The sequence below is a fragment of the Sapajus apella genome, unplaced genomic scaffold (assembly GCF_009761245.1).
Source record: "Sapajus apella isolate SASKATOON/1434 unplaced genomic scaffold, GSC_monkey_1.0 scaffold12, whole genome shotgun sequence".
Lineage (NCBI taxonomy): Eukaryota > Metazoa > Chordata > Mammalia > Primates > Cebidae > Sapajus > Sapajus apella.
Window position 1 is genome coordinate 26,989,074 of NW_022436952.1, and position 27,956 is coordinate 27,017,029.

At 47.4% G+C, this 27,956-nt stretch overlaps 1 protein-coding gene across 12 annotated transcripts; it reads right to left on the bottom strand.

Moving 5' to 3' along the window:
• Positions 1-649: 649 nt before the first annotated feature.
• MTMR4 (myotubularin related protein 4) lies at positions 650-27,871 on the bottom strand. 12 transcript variants are annotated; one of them, XM_032280629.1, is made up of 21 exons: positions 26,131-26,290; positions 25,958-26,037; positions 25,834-25,872; positions 23,583-24,985; positions 22,060-22,149; positions 21,586-21,702; positions 20,633-20,715; positions 18,058-18,218; positions 17,845-17,941; positions 17,537-17,650; positions 16,536-16,729; positions 16,158-16,286; positions 15,204-15,315; positions 14,522-14,717; positions 14,050-14,235; positions 13,797-13,967; positions 13,493-13,647; positions 5,653-7,048; positions 3,900-4,010; positions 3,571-3,659; positions 653-2,919 (listed from the first exon to the last, which is right to left on the bottom strand). In XM_032280629.1, exons 4-21 carry the CDS (start codon positions 23,625-23,627, stop codon positions 2,742-2,744), a joined length of 3,624 nt encoding a protein of 1,207 aa, XP_032136520.1. In that variant the 5' UTR covers positions 23,628-24,985; positions 25,834-25,872; positions 25,958-26,037; positions 26,131-26,290; the 3' UTR covers positions 653-2,741. The 12 variants fall into 12 exon arrangements, with proteins under 12 accessions (XP_032136518.1, XP_032136529.1, XP_032136530.1 ...); XM_032280627.1 differs by lacking the exons at positions 25,958-26,037; positions 26,131-26,290 and adding an exon at positions 27,081-27,255 and having other exon boundaries at positions 650-2,919; XM_032280631.1 differs by lacking the exons at positions 25,958-26,037; positions 26,131-26,290 and adding an exon at positions 27,786-27,871.
• Between the last annotated feature and the right edge of the window lie 85 nt (positions 27,872-27,956).

Here is a 27,956-nt window from a genome sequence, read left to right on the forward strand (position 1 = left end):
CAAGACATTTTGCTCAAGGTTAGATGAGAACTGAGGTCCCTGGGAGGAGGGAATCACGAGAATCTAAGTACTATTTTGTGTGCCTGCTCAACCAGCTGGTGTCATTTTAGACATTAAAGAGAAATAAAGATGGGATAGAATTCTACGGTATCCATAAGAATCGCTCCCTAGCCAATCCAATCAATAAATAAGAATATAACCAGAGCTGTGCTGATTAAAAAATAGAGGTTCATTTGAAAATGGAAATTGGTCGGGCGCAGTGGCTCCCGCCTGTAATCCAAACACTTGGGGAGGCTGAGCTGGGTGGATTGCTTGAGCCCAAGAGTTCGAGACCAGCCAGACCAGTATGGTGAACCCCCGTCTCTACTAAAAATTCAAAAATTAGCCAGTGTGGTAGCGCACCTGTAGTCCCAGCTACTCAGGAGGCTGAGGCAGGAGAATCGCTTAAATCCAGAAGGCGGAGGCTGCAGCGAGCTGAGATCGCACCACTGCACTCCAGACTGGATGACAGAGTGAGACCCCATCTCTAAATAAATAAATAGGAAATTGCTGGTAGAAGAGGGTACAATGTTCTACTCTTCTCATGGTCAAAGAGTGAAAATTAAGTTTTCTTAGAAATGAAAATAAATAAGAAGACTCAACAAAGCAGCACTAATATAGAGATTTTATTTAAACTGTATTGAATTTTTACAGCACATTGCATGTTTGTCACAACGCAACTGCACGGTTTGGATTTTTGGCCACATCATATCACTTACATCCACAACAGCTCTGAAAGGAGTATTTGATGAACACATCTGAGCCAAGAGCCCAGAGTCTCTCTCCAAGGCCATGCAGTTTGTTCACTGATGAGACAGTCCCTCAAAACAGCCGCACTAAGTAGACAGATATAGTCTCCCCAAATGTTACCAATCTTACTCCCCTTGAAAACAAGCAGAGTGAAGTGCAATGGAAGTCAGGTTAATTAAAAAGCCACTCACAACTGGCAGTAAATTTTAATGACTAAGAAAATGCTTAAAATAATTTTATGTATTAGAAACAAGGAATAGCTTGTTACTTTTTCAATGATCTCAGGAATTTTGCAGACACAAAATCTCCATTATACAGCTCCATTTAAATGAAAAAAAAAAAAAGTTCTGCTAGGCTGACCTAAATACCCCAAAACTTTTTAGGTTACATCTATGGCAAGTACAAAAGAACCACAGATGCTTCTCTGTAGGACTGAAAAGGTCAGGACAAATAATGATTCTTGTTCTAAATGCAGATCCTAGTTATTTTGGAATGAAATGCTGTTTTCTAGAAAGCAACATGAAAGTAGCAGTGAGAAAGATGACTATCATCATTTCAAAACAGGATAAGCCTAAATGTAATTTACCATTTATATGTCAACAAATTAAGGAAAATGTATAAAGTCCTAGTGGTTTCATTATAGGCCAAGGAGACTGTATCTGTCCTGCCCACAGTACATGGCTATATCACTGTATCTTTTGGTTAAGTGCCACTGGTACATATTAAGATGAAAAAAACAAAATAAAATTTTTTAAAAACCAACGTTTGGTCCAAATGGACACATGTTCTCTCCCAATTTTGGTATCAAGGCTTTATTCTCTTCTGTTTGGGTTCCATTGTTAAGTGCACATTAATAGACAGCAGCATTTGTACTGAAACCCTCACATACCAAACAGCATATGCTAGGAGGTAAAAACCAAACGCTAAATTCTACCCTTGAGGTGTCAAGTGTTCAGGATAAGAAGCAGTGTGACCCAGAGGAGGCAGCAGCCAAGGGAAAGACAACGTCAGGGAGTAGGCAATGGAACAACAACAAAAACCTTTATTTTCATGCCAGGAGAGGATCAAGGTGTAGCTCCTGTGTTAGCACCAGGACAACTAGGAAAAGTCAGGTGCAAAGGGTAGGGAACAATCAGCAGATATTCCACAAGGATAATTTTTGCTTTCCCTTCTCATTCTTCACAGTGCATAACACAAGAGCTGCCACTGTGTAACAGAGACGACTGCCTTCATAGCTCAAAATAACTCAATGTTTGCCAGGACCGAACATCAGCAGTTTTCCTCTGCTCCCAAAAATGTCTCGCTCCCTAGAACTGTCCCCCTAAACTGAATATTTACCGATACTGGCTGATGAGCCAGCTGAAAAATACATTGAAACCTCCACTTGCTGAACCAGTCTTCAAACTCCACAGAAAGACAGTACTAATGCAACTAGAGGGAGTGCCTCTAAAGACTGAGCCTTCATGCACAGACACAGAGCACAGAGGTACAGGATATAGTTCATCTCAAATAGGACAGGAATTCCAATCTTGTATACTATAATCTGCTTTTGTCAAGGTGGAGGAGAGATGGGTCTGGTTATCACTTGGAGTTTGGTTACACATATGCCTTTCTATTGCTGTTTGGGGCACTTTGCACCAGGCAACATCTATGCAATCATTATCTTGTGACCTCCAGGAGAAAGAAGCTGGAGTCACCAACTCAACATGAGGCTTCCAGACCCTGGGTCTGGATTAGGACCATTACCCCAAGGTGAGGGGTCTCACCAGTAGAGGACCTCCCGCCAAATTGGAATTTCTCTGCTCCAGTTTCATGATACCAAGGAGGATTTCTCAAGATGGTATCTTTGAGCTCTGTGTTTTCATGAGCCACACCAAGGAACCTTCCAAACTACAACTGAAGCAGATCCTCCCTTCAACCTGCTAAAATTGGACAGGTTGTCTCCCCGGCATTCAGCTGGAAGCTGTCGCGATGGGTTTCTTCAGATGTTGGCTCATGAGTTCCCTGGCACGAGAGACTTGAATGTGTTCGAAACATGAGTTACAGACGAGAACTGGGTCATAGAGTTGCTGATCAGGAATGGGCAGCTTCTGGTGGCAGCATGCAGCACAAAATACATTCCCACAATTTCTGCCAAAGCACAAAGAGGGAAGAGTTCATCAGAAATGCCTATATACTGGCCAGGCACGGTGACTCACCGATAATTCCTGTACTTTGGTAGGCTGAGGCAGTAGAATTGCTTGAGGCCAGTAGTTTGAGACTAGCCTGAGCAACATAGCAAAACCCCATCTCTAATAAAAAAATTAATATTAAGAAATGCCGATATACTGAGAATGTTAGTAAGTGAAAAGTTGGGGACAAACATAGTTTCTTTTTTTTTTTTTTTAAGACAGTCTCGCTCTGTCACTAAGCGCCAGGCTAGAGTACAGTGGCGTGATCTCAGCTCACTGCAACCTCCACCTTCCAGGTTCAAGCAATTCTCCTGCCTTAGTCTCCTAAGTAGCTGGGACTACAGGCACGCACCACCATGCCCAGCTAATTTTTGTATTTTAGTAGTGACAGGGTTTCACCATGTTGGCCAGGATGGTCTCAATCTCTTGACCTTATGATCCACCTGCCTCGGCCTCCCAAAGTGTTGGGATTAGAGGCGTGAGCCACCGTGACCGGCCACAAACATAGTTTCTATAAAGAGGTATCCATTTCCAGACTAATTCCACTTAGTTCTATACATATGTATTGCACTGGTTTTTGAGTCAGACTAAATCATATAAAACAACTTACCTGCAATGGTGTCTTCGTTTGGCCAACCAGAATTCACAATCACAGTTATAGCAGTGTGATGCCATATGGTCTGGAACCCAGCGAGTCACCTAATAGAAGGCACAAGGAAACATTCTAGGTCCTTGTTGACAGAATGGAAGAGCAACACTGCAACAAGGAAAGCACCCCAGGAGAAAGTGACAAGGCTTATCTTCCTAACTGGCTACCACTTGCCTACCAGGCTGACATTCCTCTAGGGGAGAGCTCAGTCTACAGCATGCCACTCATCTCTGGGAAATGATGACTCAATGGCTCACATAAGTACCCACCACCTATTTACCCAAACATACCTCAGTCTCTTTCTTATCAACAGGTTCCCAGCTTGCTTCTGAAAGACAGTCTTCACTGTGATCAGAGCCAAAATCCTCAGTATCACTGCCATCTGACTCCTTCAAACATGTCTGATGAAAAGGCAGACATCAACATTATCTTCATCATCGCTAACACTGTTTACCATGTGTCAGGTACTGTGCTAAGTGCATTACATACATGAACTTATTTAATCTCTCATGACAGTCTTACAACATATACTACTAATATTCCTATTTTACAAATAAGAAAATGAAGCCACAGAGAAAGTTAAGAGCTGATATGTAGTAAGCTGGGATTTGAGCCTAGTATTGTGGCTTCAGACCTATACCCTTACCAATATAAGACTCTCTCTTTTGTTATATTCTAAACCAAGAGTTGGCAAACAATGGCCCACAAACCAAATCTAGCCCACGGCCTGTTTCTGTAAATCAAGTTTTGTTGGAACACAGCTGCATTCATTTGTTTACATACTATCTATGGCTGCTTTTTGTTTTGTTTTTGAGACAACGTGTCACTCTTTTGCCCAGGCTGGAATGCAGTGGCATGATCACAGCTCACAGTAGCCTTGACATCCTGGACTCAAGCAATCCTCCCACTTCAGCCTCCCGAGTAGTTGGGACCACAAGCATCCACCATGACATCCAGCTAATTTTTTGTAATTTTTGTAGAGATGGGGGTGTTGCCACATTGCCTAGGCTGGTCTCAAACTCCTTGGCTCAAGCAGTCTACCCACCTCGGCCTCACAAAGTCCTAACTACAGGTGTGGGCCAGTGTGCCAGGGTTATGGCTCCTTTTGCACAATAGCAGAGGTGACTAGTTGCAACATAGATGGTATGGCCCACAAAACCTAAAGTAATTATTATTTGGCCCTTTACAAAAAAGTTTGCTGACTACTGTTTAAAGCACCAGAGAAGTGAGAAGCAGGCAAGTGAGGAGCACCTTAACAGAAGGAAGGAAAGTGTCTGTGTAGATGGCAAGGTACCACAGGGAGGAAGCTGGCTCCTGGAAGCTCCCCAAGAACCACAGTGCCAGAACCTGAGGCTGCCCAACACTGTACAGCCTAGATGGTCTTCATCTCTCACCTGGATTATTCCAAAATGACCTTACCAGCCTCCCAATCTGGGTCTCAACTGCCTCATTAAAATTGTACACTGTTGCAAGAGTCATTTAAGTACAGCTCTGATCATATTATGCACTGGCCTAAAATTTTATTCCCTTAAGGGTAAAATCCAAATAAGAAGGGCACTCAAGCTGACCCTTCTAATCTCCATCTACTTCTCCAATGTCACCTCCCACCACTGTATCTGACCGTCTCTAATAGCCCCAGTGTGTGTATGCATGCATGTACACATATACACTCGCATGTCCTTGTGATCATCCTTTTAAGCCATATCATTGGAGTACTCATTGCCACCAAGCTTCTGCAAATGGTGTTTCCTTTTCACTGTCTACCTAGCTAAATATCACACATTCCTCAGCACTCAGCTCAAGCATTACCTTCTCAAGAAAGCCTGCCTTGATGTTTCACTCCACTCCAGCCCTATAACACCTGATGCCTCCTCAATCATAGCACTTAAAACATCATCCTAATTGCTTACTTGTTTTTCACCCTATAGACCAGGCACCTAAGTCAGTGGCACACAGCAAGTACCCAACAAATAAATGCTGAATGGAGGGAAGGCTGGATGAACAGACTAAACAGTGAGTGTATGGCAGTTGGTGACTACTTACAAAATCATCCTCATAGTCCATGGGGGGCTCTGCTGGAGGGGCACAGCAGTGACGGATATCCAGCCTCATCTGAAGCTCACGCACCTGTCGACGTAGCTGCTCCACCTCTTGCTTGTACCCTGCTTCAATTTGCCGTAACCTATGCTGGATCACATCCGTGGGAAAGGAGAGTCCATCATCATCCAAATAGAGAGGAGGCACTGGAGAAGGGCAGCTCAGTGGAACGGGCTTTGTGCTAGAGGCTTGCTTTGGGTGACTGGACAACCACATCCGGTTCTTTCCTCCTGGGCCAGTACAATGTCCATTGGAATGACTAGAACAGACAGGTGACTTCACACCTTCTCTCTGAGCCCACTGGCCCCCAAAGCAGGGCCCTGTGGCCCACATCTGCTTACTGTTTGGCCTCTTGCTACAACAGCCATAGGAAAGCAGCCGCCGAGGGGTGGCCTCCCCACTTGGGAATGAAGTCACCATCCCTTGGAAGCTGTCCCAGTTGGACCCTAGAAAAGAGAACTCACTGATCTGGCTCTGAGAAATTGGCTTCCGGACCAATTCCAACGGCATTTTCCCAAAGCGAGGATTTTCCCATAACTGCCCATTCCTATTATTTCCTCTTTTACTAGTGTCTTCCTCCCCATGAATCAGATCCGGCACAGAATTCAGTTGTTCCTGGTGGGAGATACTTGCCACAGACCCTGAGGGATCTTGGCTGAGGAAGTCAGCGCTTGGGTCTAGAGGAATTTGGCAGGCAGCACTCAGTGGGTTGCAAAGGGTGCTGAGGCTGTGATCGAGACCACATCTGGAGGGCACACCTAGCTTGGAGTCTGGCTGGGCCTGTTGGGGCACACCTGTAGGAGAGTCCTGGGAAGACTCAGGAAAATTACAAACTCCATCACACTTGTTAGAAATGACCTTGGAGAGTACACTGACAGCTTCTGTTTCAGGACAATGTTCAGGTGGCTCCCCTGTGCCATCTAAAGTCCTACCCAGCTCATCCTGGGCAGGAGGGTCTGAAGCTGGTCCCTTAGTCTCTTTTAGGACTTTGATCTCAGGATCAGAGATGTTGCTCTTCATTTCCCGAGGCACTGTGGTATTAAGCAGTTTGTAACTTAGAGAACAGCTTTTGTGACTCTTGAAAGATTTATTGCTCAAGTAGTCTTTCTGGCTGCTGGACAGAGGAGGAGAAAGACCCACTTCTACAGTCTGCTGAAGACCTCCTACCCCAGACTCCACAAAGGCTGTCTCTGATCCCTCAGGATTGCTGTGCCAGGGCTCCACGCCTACCCTGACCTCCTGACAGTGGTTATTCAGGTTAGGGTCACTGGATGTACGAGTCAGGGGGCTGCTTGTGTCACAGGCAGAAAGAAGATCATCCATGGATCTGGTTTTAGGTAATCTGGAATGATAAACACAACACCTCCAGGTCAGGAGATGGGCACTTACAATACAATATATGGAATTGAGTCAATGGAGCAATATCAAAGCCAGAGTTTAGAAATAGTGACATTTAAGATTACAAATAACCAATGTTCCCTGAAAGTTTACTCTACAAAAAAAGCATAAGACACAGACCCTGTCATCTGGAACCCAAACATCTATTCTCAGCTTTTGTCAGCACTCAACCTACCAGTCTCACTAGGCAATCTTAACCACTACAGTGGTTTCAGCTGCCTTCTGTGCTGCTGCCTTCTGAATCTACTATTCCAGCCAAGACTATACCTAAGACTCAAACCCTATATCCCACTGCCTCCATCACAGTAAAACGGAAAGAAGATGGGTTTTAGAGGTACACAATATTGGCTCTGACACTGATTAGCTACATGACTACAAATAAGCAAATTAACCTCTCAGATACTTGGTCTTTCCCTTTATACAATGATAATAGTAAATCATACCTTGTAGAGATGCTATGAGAATTCAAAATATAGGCAACCAACCACAAACATAATAACCACAAACTTTTAGACAACACAATTCCCACAACACTGCTCTTGATAACCACTTAGCAGCAGGTGCTCCTGATTCCCAAGGCCCCATAGAAACTTCCCCTGGTATATAGTACTCAGAATTCTAGAAGCATTTGTATATACCAGATGGGTAAGGGACATTTTCAGGAATGACCATCCTGATTATTAATGCAGTTCAAAGTCCTTAGAGCAATGAAAACTTGAGGGAAATTCACCAGGGAAACAGTAGAGGCTTCACTGGCCTCCTATTTTTAGATGGCTCAGTCAGTTCAGCCCATGCAGAAAAATCCCCCAAAGGCAGAGTTATAATGCAGCTTATTTTAAGTAACTGGTTTTTGAAACTTACAATAAATGTTTTATACATATTTGATCTAACTTTTGTGAACAATTTTGATTTTTTTAATGGTATGAAATTCCAGGAAGGCAAAAGCAGTGGTTCTAATTATAGTCCCTGGAGTCCCATAGGCAGGGCTCAAATCCCAAATTAACAACTTCTTTGTTGTGTTACTTTAACTTCTGTAAGCCTCAGATCTGTCATCTATGGAATCAAGGTTAAAGTACCTACCTCTTCAAGCTATTATGAAGATTAAACAAAAGAATCCACATCAAGTGCATTGCTCAGTACTTCCTGTAACACATTATTGCACTTTCCTGTTGACTTACTTAATTCCTTCTACTGAAGTGTCTTGATGGCAGGACTCTGTCTTATTTGAATCCCCAGCACCTAGCACAGTACCAGGGGCAAATGACTTGAGAAATGAATGAGTGAGCTTAAAATCTAACATCAAGTTTCTACTGTTAGATGCCAATTGAATGAAATAGACCAGCAAAACTCAATACGTGATATATATCAGGCATCTTGGTGGATCTTCTTAGACGTCTAGACAACCAGGGCCCACCTAAGACCTACTGAATAAGAATGGCCAAGAGTGAGGCCTAGACATCTGTATTCTTTTAAGTACTACAGCTGACTTCTTTCTTTTCATTTTACTTTTTATTATGGAAATTTTCAAGCATACAAAAGAAGTAAAGAATATGGCTGAACGCAGTGGCCCACGTCTGTGATCTCGACACTTTGGAAGGTCAGGCAGGCAGATCTCTTGAGGCCAGTAGAGACAAGCGTGGCCAACATGGTGAAATCCCATCTCTACTAAAAATACAAAAAGTTAGCTGGGTGTGGTGGTGCACACCTGTAAACCCAGCTCCTATGTGGGAGGCTGAGGCATGAGAATCACTTGAGCCTGGGACGCAAAAGGTAGAGGCTGCAGTGAGCCAAGATCACACCACTGCATTCCAGCCTGGGCGACAGAGCGAGATTCTGTCTCAAACAACAACAAAAATAATATAAGTAACTCTCATGTGCTCTTCATCCAAATTCAAATAACATTCTGCCATCCTCCACAACTCATTCCTATGTGTACCAAAGGTTAATCAGCAATTTTGACAGAGATAATAATACCTGAGTTTAGAACAAGAAGAGAGAGCTCATCCAGCTAGGTGGTCAGGGAAAGCTATACAGAGAAGGTAGAATTTGAGATGGGAATAGAAGAATGTGTTTGACTTTAATGGAAGAAGAAAGACAGTAGGACATTGTTGATCTAGGGAAAGGTAGAATCAAAGTCAGGTCAGTTGTTACAGAGACCACTTCCTTTAAAATCTTTATATCAGTTATGTCTCAAAATCCACTCTCCGTCTTGAGCTGCCTACAACACACCTCCTTCTTTGCTGTCAACTAATATTTCAATCCCAATTTCCCTATACCTCCACTTTCTCCCAAAACTGGCTTGTCTTCTCAACTTTTCAATGTCTATCATAGTGTTACTAATATTCTCCTACTTTCTAAGCTCAGATATTTGGGACTCAAAGTACTTTTTACGTCTACTCTCCAACTTTCAATCAATTCTGTAGCCTGCTAATGGCTTCTCCACAGTGCTTCTGAATTTAATCCTTTCTCTTTGCCAGGGACTCTTCCCCTCATATCTGAACTGTTACAGCGGTGCTGGCTGGTCTCTGTGCCTCCAGCTACCCTGTACTCACTGATTAGTTCTCCAAGGATCCCACTGTCAGCAAATCACAATGACTTCCTACAATGACTTCCTATTGACAACTGAATCAAAATAAACTCTTCACCGTAATGTTTAAAGCCTTCAATGCCCTCAATGACCTGTCCTATATTTCTCTATACTCCTTAAAATAGCCTCCTCTCAATCCCTGTCAGGTGCAGAGGTTCTTTTTTTAAAAAAAACTACCTCTCGAACAGGCGCAGTGGCTCACACCTACAATCCTAGCACTTTGGGAGGCCAAGGCGAGTGAGTCACTTGAGGTCAGGAGTTCGAGACCAGCCTGGGCAACATGGTGAAACCCTGTTCTACTAAAAATACAAAAATTAGCCAGGCATGGTGGCACATGCCTGTAATTTCAGCTACTTGAGAGGCTGAGGCAGGAAAATCACTTGAACCCTCTCCACTAACCTTGTTACTAAGCTCACAACTCCCTTTATTTCATTAATTTGTCCAGTTTTAATTTTTACTTTAGTAAATTTATTTAAATTTACTTATTATATGCCAGGTTCTAAGCCAGATACATGGAGCACAAAAATATCCACAGTTCTTTTCTGGTCCTTCATAAAAATTTCCTGAATAAAACAGCCACCAAATGACCCTTTTAAAAAACATCTCATTTCTCTAAAGCTTTGAACTACACACATTACTTTTTTTTTTGAGACAAGGTCTCTCTCTGTCACCCAGGCTGGAGTGCCGTGGCAAGGTCACTGCAGTCTCGACCTCCTGTGCTCAAACAATCCTCCTGCCTCAGCCCACCAAGTAGCTGGGAACATGGGTGCACACCACCATGCCTGGCTAATTTTTGTACTTTTTGTAGAGGTGGGGTTTCACCATGTTGCCCAGGCTGGTCTCAAACTCCTGGGCTCAAGCAATCTGTGCACCTTGGCCTCTCAAAGTGCTGGGATTACAGACGTGAGCCACCATGACTAGCCTGAACTACACACATTCTTATTTGCTTAGATGTTGACTTAGAATTGTCTAGTTGTTCTGTGTCTTATCTTACAGCTTAAAATTATCTTGAAAGTAGAACCAATATCTTCTATTTCTTTGGTGTAGCCCACAAAGCCTAGTACAGTAATAGGCAACTTGTAAGTATTAAAGAGACATTTGTTGAATTGATAAATCAGATACTAAGTTAACACAATGATTATTAAATGGGTCACAGAGCTTATTAAAAATTTGATTAAAAGTTATGGCCCCTCTCCCAGGAAAAGTAAACCTATGAGCCTATAGCCAAATTCTGCATAGTTTGGGGAAGGAGAAAAAAATCACTGAATTCCTAAAACTTATCATGGTTCTCTCACAATTGACTTACTTCAAAGGACCCTAAAACCAATAATTTGGGATGCTGGGGTTTTTTTTTGTTTTCCTTTATAATATTCAACCAAAAACATAAGTTATATTTTAACTTTAAAAACTTTCAGCCAGGCTGGGCATGATGGCTCACAGCTGTAATTCCAGTTCTTTGGGAGACCAAGGCAGGAAGATCACTCAAGGCTAGGAGTTTAAGACTAAACTGGGCAATAGAGTCTGTCTCTATAAAAAATAAAAATTGGCATAAAAATAAAAAATAAAAGTGCCTAATGAGCTAATTAGCTACTTGGGAGGCTGAAACACAAGGATTACTTGAGCTCAGGAGTTTGAGGTTACAGTAAGCTATAATTGTGCCATTGCACTCCAGCCTGAGTGACAGAGCAATGCCCTGTCTCTTAAAAAAAAAAAAAAAAAAAAAAAAAGCTCTCAGCCAATAAACAAATATCAAAAATTGAAATATATATATCCTTGGGCACAGTATTTTCATTTATCTGGCAAAAATACTAGCACAAATGCAAAAGTATGCATACAAAGTAACCCTCCTGGCCGGGCACAGGTGCTTACACCTATAATCCCAACATTTTGGGAGGTTGAGGTGGGTGAATCACTTGGGGTCAGGAGCTTGAGACCGGCATGACCAACATGGTAAACCCCCCATTTCTACTAAAATTCAAAAATTAGCCAGGGGTGGTGACATATGCCTGTAACCCCAGCTACTCTGGAGGCTGGGGCAGAAGAATCACTTGAACACAGGAGGCAGAAGTTGCAGTGAGCTGAGATTATGCCATTGCACTCCAGCCTGGGCAACAAAGCAAAACTCTATCTTTAAAAAAAAAAAAAAAAAAAGTAACCCTACTAAACTATATACTTAAAAATATTATAGATTGTAAATAGCATGTGTATTTTACAATTTTCCTTTTTTTTTTTTTTTTTTTGAGACTGAGCCTCACTTTATCGCCCAGGCTGGAGTGCAGTGGCGCCATCTCAGCTCACTACAATCTCCACCCACCAGGTTCAAGAGTTTTTCATGCCTCAGCCTCCACAGTAGCTGGGATTACAGGCACGTGCCACCACGCCCAGCTAATTTTTGTATTTTTTAGAGACGGGGTTTTACCATGTTGGCCAGGCTGGTCTCAAACTCCTGACCCACCTCGGCCTCCCAAAGTGCTGGGATTACAGGCGTGAGCCACCATGCCTGACCTGTATTTTACAATTTAAAAAAAAGTTATATAAATAAGGATGTCACTAAAGCACTCCCAGTATGATTAAAAAAAAAAAAAATGGAAATTACTTAAATGATGAATAGTAATCTGGTTATATAAATTTTTGACTACTCTGAACCCAATAAAAACAAGAAAGGAGCTTTATATGTGCTGTTATGAGAAGACAATCTAATACAAAGTGGGAAAAACAATTTGCAAAATATGCAAAAAAGCAAAAAGGGCATGTAAAAATATTCTGATTTTGTTTACAAAGAATGTTTCCATATCAGCGCGTGAGAGTGTGGATTTGTCTATATAGAGGTAAACATCTGGAAAGACACATGCCAAGTGTTAACGGTGGACACCTGTCAGGACAAGGATCTTAAGGAGAGATTTTCATTTTCTACTTTTATATCATTTTGACTATTTTTTTAAAAAACAAGAAACAATGTACTACTCTCATAATTTAACCAACCCTCATTTCACTTCCCCCTGAACATTCAGCCAGAAAATAACTAATTTTATGTCTCCCCTTTAAATTCTGGCCTTTTTCTGAGGGAGTAACGTAAAGGCCATCTCCCTGCTGGGAACCCATTTCGCTGAGAGTCAGATGTTTCTGGAAGCTAATGCTGGATACAACAAAGGTTGCTACTAATATAGCAAGCTCCCCATTCCCTGTACCAGTGAACAAAAATCAAGAGCATTCTCACAAACCTTCCTAAAATAGTACTTTCTGTTTTGTTCTCTCCCATGCTTGGGTTTATCACACAGGGTGATAGCAGCTCCTCCAGGAAAGAAAGTATCCAACCTTATCTTCAGAGGACCTTGAAAACAGAGTACACTCCAGGCTAGCTACCAGTGCTGGGCCAAGTTTTTCCTGCAAATTACTCAAGAAGTTGCTTTTAAATATCTCAGAAAGAAGCCAGGCACAGTGGCTCACGTCTGTAATCCCAGCACTTTGGGAGGCTGAGGTGGGTGGATCATCTGAGGTCAGGAGTTCGAGATCAGCCTGGCCGACATGGTGAAACCCCCATCTCCAATAAAAATACAAAAAATTGGCTGGGCACGGCGCTGGGCTCCTGTAATCCCAGCTACTCAGGAGGCTGAGGCAGGAGAATAGCTTGAACCCAGGAAGTGGAGGTTGCAGTGAGCCACTGCACTGCAGCCTGGGCGACAGAGCAAGATTCCGTCTCAAAAAAGAAAAAAAAAGAAAGAGAACAACATTTAGATGAGATAGGAAGCAGTTACTGCCTTCCTAGTGGAGAGAGGAGAAAGGAAGAAGGGCTTTTCTTACCTGTCCAGAGAGCGGCCAGAGAACTCCTGGCTCTGGGCCACTGGGGAAAGGTAAAGATCCATGCTTTCCTCCCCAAGTGTGCATGGAGATGATGCTGGCAGATAAACAGCTGTCCAGAGGTGCAGGGCCCGGACATGACACACAGGATGCAGGACCTAGGGAAGCAGCTCAATACTAGTGCTTTGTGAAGAGTTCCTGATCCCTTTTTTCTCTAAACCTTTGACTCTGTATTTTCCCTACTGATTCAGCCCCTTCTCCCTATAGGTTTCTAAATAGCACCTATGAGAAAAGGGCTCAGACTCACCATGTCTGAGCCGGGAGTGTAGAGGAAGTTATGAAAGTTTTTATTGCCAGCTCGAAGGAGTGCCCACACAGAGCAGGTCCGCTTGTAGATGTTGCGCTTCTCTCGCTCACAGGGGTTGTTGGCCAGGAATGTGCCGTACAGGCAGGAGTATGTGTGTTGCACCAGTTTTACCTGGAAGGCAGAGAGAGCTTGCACCTGGAGTCCTGAGGCTGACATTCCCCACTTCCTCCTTGTCACAGGGTTTAGGGCTTACCAGGAATGCTTCATTAAATTCAAACAGGCAGGGGAACTGCTTAAGTAACTGATGAACAGAATCAAGCCACTGGAGGAACACAGGGCATTGTTCATTTTGGTCCTCCACATTCTCTTGGTGGCCACAGCGATCTCCAAACTTGTGCCCAAAATCTAGCCAGTCCGATTCCACTAAAACTTGGAAGCCCTGCAAAAAAAGAAACTGTTCAAACATAGGGCTTCTCAGGAAATGCTGATATGCTACCCTCCTGGGAACTGCCCAAAACAGGGAGCAGGCAGCTTCAAAGAAAAATAGGACTGGACCTAGAGGAGAACTCAAAGCCACCAATTTTCCAAGCATTTGGGAATTGAAAAAAAGAAACAAAGAGCCACCAATGTCCTCTACTGAAATATCCCCAGGACAGATCCAAAGGGCTCAATACCTTCCCTCCTCCCACATTCCCTCTGACTTCCCACCCGATTCGTCTCAATACCTCCAACGTCCTGTAATACGGGTCCAGTAATATTTTGGCCAGGGATACGATCTGCGGTGTGCGGTCCCAGCCATCTGAGCAGTGTACCAGCACAGGCCGGCCTTCCCGGTCTACGGTATTAGCCACCAGCACAGCTGCTTTTAGCATCACCGACAAGTGCTGCAGCCATTTGGTACTCTCTAGTGCCGACAACCAGCTACGCAAGAGCAGAAATCAAGTCGGTCACCAAGGGTGCTGAGGCCACAACAGTCTCTCCACCACCCACAGCCAGCCGCACCCAACGAAGTCCGCAGTGAGAACTGAAACCAAGAGGTCCATCCCGTGGCCTTTTGGCCAAGAGGTATCTAGCAGGAAGGTAGGGAAGACAGGACCTGCAGCACATAAGAGCTTCTGAGGATCAGAAGAGGAACTGAGAAGCATCACATGCACACTCTCCCCAGTTCTCTGTGTTCTTTGAGTAGAACAACTGATCCAAACAAAAGGAATCCAATGTCCTGTGACCACGCCAAAGTGTTGGCTGAGAAGTGGAAGGGTTCTTGGAACTAGCCCATGGCACCCAGCTCCACCCAGGCCCTCAGATCTCCTGCTCTCCAAACATCTCATCTCCCCATATAATCTCCCAAGAAGCAGAGGTATTGGGTAAGGAATGAGACTGGAGGGAACGCGAGCAGGGAACACCTACTTGCTAGGATCCGGCATCTGGCTACACACAGCCCGGAGATACTGAAAGCTGTTCCGGATGGCATGGATGTTGGCCATTCCCATGAACACGACCTCACAGTTGGGATAGTACTCTGTAGACATGACAGGAGAGTGAGACATAAAAGCGAGTCCTGGGAACAGGCATCCAGGACAAGAGTGGCCCTGATGGACAAAGCTTCCCTGAAGGACAGAGAACTCCAGGATGGGAACTAAATACAATCTTGAAATCGGAATCACGCTTGTATTTCTGGAGACTCAGGTGCCATATACTAGTAATAGTAGCAGTAATGACCGATGATAGTAGTACTTAGAAAGACAATATATAATAAATTCTCAATAAACAGTAGCAGCTCTGTGCCAATAATTTTATATAATACAACTTCTTTTTCTTTTTTGAGACAGGGTCTCATGGTCACCCAGGCTGGAGTGCAGTGGCACAATATCAGCTCAGTGCAACTTCTGCCTCCCAGGGTCAAGTGATTCTCATGCCTCAGTCTCCTGAGTGGTTGGGATGGGACCACAGGCATGCACCACCATGCCCAGCTAATTTTTTGTGTTTTTGGTAGAGACAGGGTTTCGTCATATTGTCCAGGCTGGTCTCGAACTTCTAAGCTCAAGCGATCCACCCGCCTCCGCCTCCCAAAGTGTTGGGATTACAGGCACGAGCCACCGTGCCTGGCCTACATATGCAACTTCTAATCATCCCAACAATTTTGCAAGGTTTGTAACATCCCCTTCTTATAGAAGAGAAAATAAAGCTTGGACAGATTAAGCAATTTCAGCATAGTCGTCACCATAGCTAGTAGGTAGCAAAGTAGTGATTCCAAGCCAGTTTGTTTGGGTTCTTTCCACTATACAATGGGCCCACAACCCCCTCCTCACTAAAGCCATCCAGAGCACAGGCTGGCTGCAAACACTGGCATAACAGCAATACCTTCACATTCACAGCCTCCACCCTTGGCCCGGTTAGCCACTGCTGCCGTGTAGGATCGTGCATCCAGGATCAGCAGCTTCTGGGGGGCTGCTGTGCTCTCCACTCCAGAGCATGCGGTCAGAGAGGAATCTAAACACACAGCAGGGAGGAGCCCCTGAGTCAGCCAGCCACCCATCCTCCCACTGGCCCTCTGGTACTCCCTCTCAGAAGGCAGAACATGAAACTAGAGACCCCTCACACGCCACAGCTTCCAACAAGGCAGGACCCCAGCACCCTGTGTGCTGTCATCTTCCCAGACTCTCACTGGGGACTCCCTGGGAGCCAATGAAGCGGGGGGGGGGCCTGCTCCCTGGGAGGCTAGCATCAACCACACCTTACCAAAGTCAGCATCACACGCCTCGCTGGTATCATTCCCGATGCTGAGGGAGCCCCCATTGGCCCTTGTCCCTGGGTCCAGGGCACAGGCTTTAGCAATGGACGTGACCAGGTACTCATCATCAGCATTGCGCCAGCCCCACCAGCTGATCTCCGGCTGGCTGCAGCGGGCGATAGCAGCCCCATTGCGCAAGTGTCTGACAAAACAGAAAAAACCGTAATGCCCTTGGCATTCGAAGCCTCCAGCAGCCTACCTCAGGGAACGGTTAGACCAAAGTCTCTAGAGTCAGCAGGGGCTACCAACTCATCCAGGTCACAAGAGCAACCAAAAGCCCCAACATCACTAGTGGGCTTCACAGTTCACAAAGCACCATCACACATATTTCCTCAAATGGGCTCTGTATGCTCAAGGTGACCTTGACTCATCAAATCGCACAGCAGCTGCTCCAGGTACAGACACCCAGCAGGAGAACAAGGCCTGGCTGAGCCAAGAACAGGAACAATTCCAAACTTCATGGTTACTCCCTGTCTCACTCTATTTTAGCTACAATATTCTAGTGCAGGCATCAGCAAACATTTTCAGTAAAAAACCAGACAACAAATTTTTGGCTTTGTGGGTCACAACCAGTTTCTGTCATATATTCTTATGTTTGCTTTTTTATTTAAATAACTCTTTAAAAATGTAAAAACCACTCACAGCTTACAAGCCGTTTTATATAATAGGTTATAATCCAGATTTGGTCTGCAGGCCAGTTTGCCAACCCCCGTACTAATGCAGTGTTTTACACACACACACACACACCACTCTGAAAAAGGATGAATAAACTTCCTAATAGCCTTATTCTTAGGAGAAAAAACTAAGATAGTTTTTGTTTTAAAATTATTTCATACTTCCCCATAGAGTGTCAATTCCCAGTCATTCAGGTTACCCAAAACCTCCAATTTTGACTCTTTCCTCGTTGCATAAGAAACGGCCTACCCACTCCCCAGCCCCATTGCCTCACCTATACACAACCACGGGGATCCGCTTCCAGGAGCGGAAGGAAGCCACGTTCTCCAGCTCTTTGTCAGTGATCCACACAGGAACCAGCAGCTTCTGGGGGTAACTGGGGCACAATCTGAGAAGAGACCAGATGGGAGTCACCGAACTGGGTCTAAGACATGTGATGACAAGATTCCTGGGGATGGCTTTGTGGGAAGAAAAACCGGCAGCCTTCCTCCCTCACAGACTCAGGAGCTGTGCCCACCATGCTTTATCCAAACATGGAAGTGGTGTGGTGTGGAAGGTGTTTTGGTCCCCCAACCCTCTCACTTGTAGTTGCTGTTGATGTGTGAGACTCTCCAGACATTCTGCAGGTCAAAGCCCATCCTCACGAGTTCCGCCTCCTGCCGACATCGTATGTGCTCACCTGCAACAGAGCCCCCATGGCGGTTAGCTTCCCAGAGCACCAATGTGCAGGGGTGGAGGAGGGATGAGAACCAAGGGGTAAGAAGCAGCCTCCCAAAGCAAACAGACTGGCCTCACCTGGCTGACACAAGTGAGTGTGCTGGTCCTCCTCGGTCAGCCCCAGGCACCAGGCATGGTAGGCAAAGGCAAAGAGGTCCTCAGGCTTGGCAGGTCTTGCTGTGGCTCGGCTTAGCCGTGAGAGCCACTCTTGGCACTGCTTGAAAGTGGAGAAGTGGCACCTGCCAGGCAAGAAGCCACAGGCCTGGATGAGGCAAAGTGCAGCTGTGCCATGGGGCTATCAGGGTCAAAAGCCACAGGACGGCTGTGAGGAGAGGAGGCTGCAAAGCAGCAGGTAAGGCAGTGGGGACCCAGAGTAGGGGAACCAGGGACACTGGCCAAGACCCAACAGAAGTTGTCTCTTGCAATAATTCTCTTCCCAAGAACTCCCGTATTTGAGGCATATTTATTCTCTCAGCTGGGGCCCTACCATCTCTCATATGAAATCTACATGCTACCACATGGCTCTGAACGTCTGCACTCCTTGTCCCCACCCTAACAGACCAGTGTTATCTCCCATGACTCCCTAACTCAAACCTTCTGCTTCAGGTGGGAAGTCCTGCTCACATCCTTCCCATCTCCTTGGTTTTTATCTTCCGCTTGATAATGTCTCCTCTCTGCCTAGCCATATCCTACTGATGCTTTGAAGATAGTTTTAATCTCGCTTCTTCCTTAAAGCCTTCCTAAACAACTCTATTCCAGAAACTCCTTCCTCTCTTGATTCTTAATGTGCTTGGAATAAATAAATATATATACCTTTTTTTTGGAGGCAGGATCTTGTTCTTGCTCTGTCATGCAGGCTGGAATATAGTAGTATGATCAAGCTCCCTGCAGCCTTGACCTCCTGGGTTGAGGTGCACCATAATTGTGCACCACCACATCTGGCTAACTTTTTAAATTTTTGTAGGTACGGGGTCTCTCTACATTGCCCAGGCTAATCTTGAACTCCTGGGCTCAGGCAATCCTCCCACCTCGGCCTCCCAAAGTCCTGGGATTACAGGTGTGTGCCACCATGCCTGGCCTGCTTGGAGTACTAAGCAACATATCTTTCCATAGCATATTGCCACATGTTAAGTCTTCCTCCAGAAGCTAGACTTTAGCCTCCTTGAAGGGAAAGGCAATGTGAATGCTCCTTCTAAATCCCCCATAGACCTGAGCACATGGTAGGCTCTAAACTGGTTATCCTTTTAATGAACCTCAGAGTCACCCCAGATTCCTTTCTTTCATTTCCAATCTGTCAGCAAATCTTCTCATCTCCACCTTCAAACTACACCCAGAATCTGACTGCTTCTCACCACTTCGGCTGCCACCGCCTCAGACAGGTTGCCATGATCTCTCACCTGGGTAACCGCAATAGCTTCCTAACTAGCCTCCCAGTTTCTGCTTTTGCTCTTGCCCCCATTCTCTTTCATCTAGTCTCAATATAGCAGCCAGCATGACCCTATGAAACATTAATCAGATCACATCACTCTTCTGCTCAAAATCCTCCAGTGGTTTCTCTGTTTTGTCAGAGTAAAAGCCAGTCATCATGACACCCAAACTGTCTGACACCCCACTTTGCTCTCAGATCTTATAACCCACCACCCTCACCCACATGCCCTCTACTCCAGCCACACCAGCCTCCCTGCCAGTGTTCCAGTGTGCAGGTACACGCCCACCTCAGGGCCTTTCCACTTGCCATTCTCTCTCTCTGGCACATTCTTCCCCAAAATACCCACAAGGTCACTTTCTTCAGGTCTTGACTCAAATGCCACCTTTTTGGTGCAGCTTCTCTGATCACTTTTGTTTTGTTTTGAGACAGGGTCTCACTCTGTCACCCAGGCTGGAGGAAAGTGATGTAATCACAGCTCACTGCACCTTCCACCTCTCAGGCTCAAGTGATCCTCCCATCTCAGCCTTTTGAGTAGCTGGGACTATAGGCCTATATCACCACACCTGGCTAATTTTTTCTGCTTTTAGTAGAGACAAGGTCTTGCCATGTTGCCCATGCTGATCTTGAACTCCTAAGCTGAAGCGACCCTTCCACCTTAGCCTCCCGAAGTGCTGGGATTACAGGCGTATACTGCCCTGATTACTGTATTTTACAATCTTCGCCCTCACAGCACTCCATATTCCCTTTCCCTGCTTTATTTTTTTCCTTTACACTTATTATCATTTCACAAATTTTACCTATTACTTACTGATGGTATCTCCTCATTGGGATGTAAGGTCTCTAAGAAGAGAAAATTTTGTCTATTTGTTCCTTGCTGTATCCCCAGGACTTAAAACAGTCTAGCATTGAGTGGGGTATTCAATACATGTATATCAAATGAATAAATAAATAAACCAACAATAATGTGAGTGCTCTGTGCCAGATATCGTCCTCAGTGCTTTCACAAACATTATCTCACATAATCCTTCCAATGACTTCATGAACTAAGCATTACCCCCATTTTTTCAGGTGAAGATCCTAACCCAGAACATGGTCTTCACCTTTTCCTCTAACTGGGGAAAGTGAGGCAGGATCCTTCCTCTCTTGCACCAGAGAAACCCTGCAGCACAGAGATCTGGATGAGACTAGGGTCAGAGGACCTGAGTGAGGCCCTGTGGTTCTCACCTGACCACTTTGGAGTCCTTGCAGGAAATGTGTAACTGGAACATATCACGGCTCTCCACACTGTCAATCATCCGGAGGGGGACCTTTAGAGGAAGGGCAAACTAAAGCTCAGACCCTTCACTGGGCACCACTCCTTACCCTCACCCCAGCCTAGGCACTGATGTATCAATAGCAGGAAGGAAACTGACATTTACTGAGGGCCTGTTAAGCACCTGGTAACTGGACAAAGTCCTCTGCATATGTGATCCCAATAACCCTTCAGGGCAGGTGTTTTCAGCCCATATTATTGAAGAGAAAAATCAGCCTCAGTTAGGTGACTTGACCACGGTCACCCAGCCGGTGAGTGGCAATGCAAGAAAAGAGCCCAGGTTTGGCTGACTCCAAAGCCTGTGCTCTTCCAACAATGCCACCATGCTCCTTAGAAGGGCCAGTGATCAAATAATGGAAAGACAGGAGAAAAGAGAATGAGCCAGAAATAGAGCTATAGCTAGGAAAATAAGGCCGGAAAACATGAGGTCAGAGAGAAAGAGAAGGGAGCCCCAACTTTTTATATATTTTTTATTTTTTGAGGCGTTTTCTCACTCTGTCACCCAGGCTGGAGTGCAGTGGCACAATCTCAGCTCACTGCAACGTCTGACTCCTGGGTTCAAGCAATTCCTGTACCTCAGTCTCCCAAGTAGTTGGAGCTACAGGTGCGCATCACCAAGCCCGGCTAATTTTTGTATTTTTAGTAGAAACAGAGTTTTACTATGTTGGCCAGGCTGGTCTTGAACTCCTGACCTCAAGTGATCTGCCTGCCTTGGCCTCCCAAAGTGCTGGGATTACAGGCATGAGCCACCATGCCCAGCCTCCAACTTTTTTAAAGACATGATCAAGGAGAGCTTTGGAATAATCCCACCTTGAACTTCACAGGGATTTTAGCTTAGGGGTAGGAGAACAATACAGAAACTCACGTTGATGACAGAGTCCTTGAATTTGATATGCAGCCGGTAGTTAGAGATGGCAATGAGGGCATCGGCTGCCCGGCCCAGGAACTCTACTCCCTCACCCTGCAGCACTGTGAAGGGGATCTGTCAAGGGGCAGAGAAACCCTCAGTCCAGAAATGAGGGACCACCTCATCCTCCTCTACAGCCCCTGCTCTGTGGAACCCCCTCTGGAAAAGCTCTGGAAATGGTGGACCAAGGCAGGAGAGGAGAGTACTCTTCACAGTGAGAGCACCAGGCAACAGCTGTAGAGGAAAGCTGTCTTTCCTTCCCTGGGGCCAACAGCTCCAGGATACACAGACAAACCCTCCTCCTCCAGAGACCACAAAGCAGGAAGCCAGAGCTCCGGTACCAGATCCCCTTGAAGATATTTGGGGGAAGGGAGGATATTTTTTTAACTGGGCAGGAAGCTCCATCTACCCTGGCCCCCAACTCCTCCTTACCTGAAGATTCTCCTCCTCCTTCACTAGTTCCTTGGGGGGGAACAGATCCTTGGCTTGGATGTACTCCAGGCTGGGGGGCCCCTCCTCACCCTGTAGGAAGGCCACAGTTCTAAGTCACCAAGCTCTGCTTAGCCCATGAGGTTCATTCTGCTCCCCTCCCCCACCAAGAAATCCACAGACAACCACACACACACCTCTAAAGGTTCTGGTCACCAGAGGAGGGAAAAGAGATCTGCCTTGGTTGGAGACAGGTAAGGGTGAAATGGAGAGAGTACTCAAGCCTATTAAGCCTAAGGAAAGAGTGAGGCCCCAGGAGGAATTGGGAACCTGCACTCTTCAAAGAGGGACTCTACTATGCAACCAACATTTCAAAAATGGAGGAGAGAAAACTAAGAAAAAGAAAGACTCTTTTCCTTAGACCCATGTAAGGGTAAGGCAGGAATGGGGATGGGAAAGTGCTGTCCTGAGGAAAAGGAGCCAGGTGTGGCAGCTGGTTATAGGGAGGAAGGAAATCAGGCCCCTGTAGCCACTGAAGCTTCAATCTGGTGGGTGAGGGAGACAAAGAGGAGTGGGTGGGGGGATTCAGTCCCACGCCTCTAGAGGGCCTTCACTGATGCTTTCAAAAGGAAGATGTGTTTGGGAGCTGGGCTTATCTTCTTGTTAGGCCCACACTGCTGACAAGCCCCCATTACCTGCCAAGTAACCTGCTCTGCCTGCTAATCAGAGGGGAATTCCTGAGGAATACCCACGGCAAGAAGAAGGAACTCCCCGCCCAACCACCAGGGAGGGGACCAGAGGGGATCCACGGGCCTGGGAGGAGCCAGGAGACCCAAGGACAGCCAGGGGAGAGAGAGAGAGGAGGCCTGGCAGACACCCACGGGGAAGGGGGGGACAGCTGAGAGGACAGATGGGGGAAGCTGGGAAGGAGCATCAGCCAGCGCGGGAGGAGGGGAGGACCGGGGATGATGCAGAGGTAAGGAACCCTGCAGAGGCAGGGAAGATGGAGAAGAGAGGCTGTCTGGGGACAGTCAAGGAGAAAAGGCTGGCATGTCAGGTGAGGGATGGAGTGGTGGAAGAGAGAAGGGACTGGAGCCCCAAGCCAGCTCACAGAACATCCCGCGCTCCCTGACCAGCCCCCCTAACATCCCACGCAGCCTACTGGCCACATCCCACATCCCCAAGCAAGGATACAGCGGGTGGGACCAAGATGGAGAGGCGGAGGTAAAGGGATGTACCCCCGCAGGGCGGGGCCTGGAGATCTGCAGTCAAGGGCAGTGGCTGCGGGGCCGGGATGGACCACAGAATTTCCATTCCTGGCCTTCGACCATCCCCGGCACCCAAAGATTGAAGCCAGTCCAAGAAATAAAAGAGTTAACCCACCATCCCTGCCACTAAACGTTCGGGGTCGGGCCAGGGGCCTTGGGAAGGGGGATGGGCTGAAATCGAGGGCTGACCCTGGGCGAGGCTGTGGGCGCAAGCAAGCGTTGGTCTCCTAGGCACCCAAAGGCAGGGTGAGCACTTACGAAGCAGCTAAGCATGGAGCAGGAGACGCGGGCGGTCAGGCTCATGGTCACGGGCGGTCTGGGCCAGCGCACATGCCCCCGGAGCCGCTGCGCTGCCCGCCAGCCCCGGGCGCCCGCTGCATCCCGGCTGCAGGGACCGCCAGGTGCAGCCGCGGTGGCCAGGAGGTGAGGGCGCTGGTGGCGGGCCCTCAGCACAGCTCCCGCACGCCTCTCCCCTCCTTTTCACAATGGAGCTGGCCCAGCTCCGCCCTCCAGCACGAGCACGGAAGGGAGGGGAGCTGGGCGAGGGGAGAGCCCGGGACGCGGAAGGAAGGCGGAGGCAGGGGCGGGGCGGCTCCGCGAGCCCCACCCACAGCCTCAGGCTCCTCCCTCCCCGCGGACCCTGGGCCTTGTCCGAGGGCGTACTCCACTCCAGGGACCTTTAGGGGCTTTCAGGAACCTGGGCTGTGGGACCGCCCAGACAGACGGCTTGGAACAGAAAACAAGACCGCCTACATCTTCTCATTTACCTTTTTCCCAGGTGGGCCACCCCATGCCCCCTTAGAAACCCATCCCCATGCCCTCTCCTCCTCTCTAAGTTCACCCGACACCTGCTCTGGATCCCAAGGTGGAGCTCACCTACCCACAACCCATTTGCTTCCTCCTTTCACTCCAAAACCACTACCCACCATGCCCCTGCCCATCAGGGTCCTTCAATCCTGTGACTTGGCTAAACCCTTCTTTCCCCTTAGAATGGTGCCAGGTTAGTCATTCCACGCTCCTGGAAAGGGAAATGAGCTTTTTATTCCAATACCCCTACCAAATCCAACTCCTTCAGCTCCATCTCTCCCTTGTTTCACATTCTGATCTCTGGGTAAGAAAGTCCTTCTTCAAGGAGAAAGGATTTCTTAGTCTGGGAAGGAGAAGAGCTGGAAGTATGGACCACAGAAGTTATACAAAAATGAAACTTGAAACTCAGGAGCAGGGGAGTAGAGAGAGTTGGGTAGAGGGCCAAGGAATAAGGAGCAGGACGAAGGGGCTCAAAATATCACCAAGAGTCACAGAGGGAGCTTGCTGGAACCCCAAACTTCCTGCACCTGGTAACTTTCAGACACCAGGGATTTTGTCTCGTCTGGGGAAGAAGGGAGGAATAAAAGAAAACCTGACATTTTATTAAGCATCTGCAATGAGTCAGGCAGTTTCTAACATTATCTCACTAAAACTTTTCAACCCCTCAAGAAGTAAACCTTATCCTGTCTTACTGGTGAAACTTAAGCTTAGAGAGAAAGTATACAATTTACCTAAGTGGTGTGCTAGGATTTGAAATTAAATGAAGCTGACTCTGAAGCCAATGCTCTTTTCACGGTATCCCAGAAGAGAAAAGAGGAGCAATCTCTTCATGGGGGCCCAAACCAGCAGGCTTTCTGAGAAGAGACCGAACCAATAATGCACACACCAAATCCACATGTCTATGGAAGGAAGGGAGGGAAGGAGGAAATCCTCTCATCTACTGAATTCCTTAACCTGCCGCTAAGCACAAGGGACACCTAAAAGAAACTGAAGAGATACCACCAGGTTAAGGGCCTGCTCTGAGCCAGGGCCTACAGCTCTCTAGGCCTTTCCCATCTCACTGCCTCCTCCTAGCTCTCAGGAATTATGGTGTTCCCTAGACTTGGGGTGAGAGAAGGGCAGTTACAATTAATGGAAAATTCACAGGATCATTGTAAACTACCTCTAGTGATATTCTGGGCACCCTGAAGATGCTATCCTGATAGACATTCAGTCAGCTGTTACCTGTAGTGGCTTAACAGCAGCGCCCTGGAGCTGGAGAAGCCCCACAGTTTTGGTGGAGTCACTCCTGATATAGCATCCACAATATTCAAAGGACCCACCAGAAGTCCAAGGATCCTGACATAAAGAAGGCCTGGCTTTTCAGACCAGAACACAGAGATCCTACCGGGGACGCAAGAAAAAAAGAGGAGGGCTGTTATGAAGGGTTAATAGAGCCAGTGTGGGCAGGTAGTGTGAGGAAAGTGTGAGGCATAGCACATGCAGAAAAAGATTTCTAGAAGCTTCCAGTCCCAGTGCTGAATACTGGCTAGTGTTTTGCAATCTGAAGAAACCCTAATTTATCTCCAGGGCAGATGAACCTGTTTAGGAGCTGAACAGGGTAGCCTGGAGCTCAAGGTCTAGGAGAGGTGGGGCAGCTTCACAGAGAAAGACGCAGGGATGACAGAAAACACAATGGCCTGAGGAAAGAAAGAGTACTCACCATTCTACCGTGGCAAGGGTCCTGGCTGCCTGCTTCTCACTGTAAGAAGACAGAGGAACATAAAAGTAAAGAGCCCCATCAACATTACCATAGAGTCAACAAATGCTACCCATCTACCTCTGACCTTCTCTACAACATATTCTTCTCCCTCGCAGAGACCCTAGTCTCTCCACAAGTCACTGTACCAGAGAGAGGCAATGGGAGCTACGTAGGGAGAAAGCAACAAGTGATCCTGCAGGGCATAAAGTCAGACACGAGGTTCTGGAGCAGGAATGAGTGTCATCCAAGATTATTCACCAGAACTCAGGAGTCCTGATTCCCAGATACAGAGGGAGGACACTTCTTTGCGGGGCAGTAGAATTGCCAACTCTGAAGAGACAAAGGCTGCCCAACTGGGGCTCATTTTGGGCCCTGAATCTTTGGGCAAAGTGGCAGTGGCTGAAGGGGCATGAATCCACAGGAATATTTTGCCAGTCTCTGAGTCTCGGAGTAGTACCTACCTGACCTGTTTACTGGGGGCAGAGTCCAAAGTGGGACAAGCGTGGGGGGGGGACCACAACCTGTGATCAGAGGGCAGCAGGGCTGCACAGGCGCAGGTCCTGCTGACTGTACTTGACACCAAGTTGTGTGGAGGTTATGGAAAGGAGCCCACACAACAGGAATAGAATCAGGCCAATTCAGGCCTTGGAGTCAGCATCTGTCCAATGAGCCCAAGTAACAGGGATTTCAGGATGGAGCCTCCTAGGCTTACTTAGGAAGCCAGGCCCAGGTTTCACTGACACTTTCCTTCATGCCTGCTATCCTCAGGGGCAGTACAGCAGAGCCCTATGGGAGACTGCGGGGATAAAAGCCTCCATCTGTGGTCCTGCCCACCTCCCTGTTCACAGTACCCTCTTCCCTAGACCACTTTCCCTCATGCGGGAACCCGCAAGAGGCAAGCCAGAGGTGCTGCCTCACCGCCCACTGGCACGCAGCCCCAGGGAATGAAGGGAGGGTAGGAAGGACAAGGATCAGGCCTAGAAGGCCCAGAGTTTTCAGGCCTAGGAGATCTGGTCCCGGGGGGCGGGCCAGGTTGGCAAGGGAGCCCAGGTGCCCAGGTTCTAGGGGCGGAGCCTAAAGACTCGGAGGCGGAGCCCCAAATGACAGAAGGCGGGACTCAGGAAAGCCGGTGGGGGCCAGGGCGGAGCCGGGCAAGACGTGGTCGCTGCGGTTCCTAGGCTCTCAGTGCAAGGGGCACGGTGACTCACCCAGGCGGCGTCCGCCCGACCCTCCGAGGCCGCGCTCTAGCCACTTCCGTCTCCCGCAGCTGCTGAGGCCGCGCCGTCCCGACCCCACCACGGTGCTCTTCTCCTCAACCAATTATATCCCCAGCCTGTGCCCGCCCTGGCCAATAGCCACGCCAAGTCCCGCCCTGCCCCCATCACGCAGCCACCGCCCTCACTCTCGACGCCACTCATTGGTCGAGACGGGCAGACGCCCTCCCAGCCTTAAGCCAATCGGATGCCGGAAGACAAGCCTATACCTGGAGGGAGGAGGCGCGGCGCCGGAGATGAGACGCGACCAATGGGAAATCACAGCGCGTCCTTGCGGTAGCCAATAGGAGAGCAGTAAAGAGGGGGCTGCCGGCTACAGCTCTGGGGACCGGAAGTGAGGGCGGCTAGTCGTCTACTGGTAGCGCAATTAGAGGCGGGCATTGTAGGGTACAAGCCTTAAGCCACTTCCGGTGATGGCCCCGCCCTGGAGGTCCTTCTCAAACAGATCCCCAGTGGCACCTCAGTTTATCCATTCCCGTTTTGGTTTCGCTGCTGTCATCCGGTCCCAACGCCAGAATAGGAGAAAAACCTGCAGGCTAGGAGAGAAGGGAGGGCTAGGCCTGAGGTTCTGTCTTGGTCATCTCCTACTGGCTGGGATTTCCCCCTTCCTCTGTCTGGTTGGGTTCCTCGAACACTCACTTTGTATCGATAAACGACCCTGCCGTTCTTCACAACCCGCATTGTGCTGCTAGTCCTGAGTGAAGAACTCTCACCCAAGAGATGGAAAATCTGGATCTGAGACTGCCAGTAACTAGCTGCGGCCTCCTAGTCTGTAAAGGGAAGGGAGACCAGGACGCTCCCAAGGACCCG

Coding starts and splice junctions, on each gene's coding strand:
- MTMR4 (XM_032280627.1), bottom strand. CDS start 23,627: ATGAGCCTGACCGCCCGCGTCTCCTGCTCCATGCTTAGCTGCTTC. Junction 17,651..17,844: donor CACATCAACAGCAACTACAA/GTGAGAGGGTTG, acceptor GTCTCTTCTCAG/ATTGTGCCCCAGTTACCCCC. Junction 13,648..13,796: donor ACACTCCCGGCTCAGACATG/GTGAGTCTGAGC, acceptor CTGCTTCCCTAG/GTCCTGCATCCTGTGTGTCA.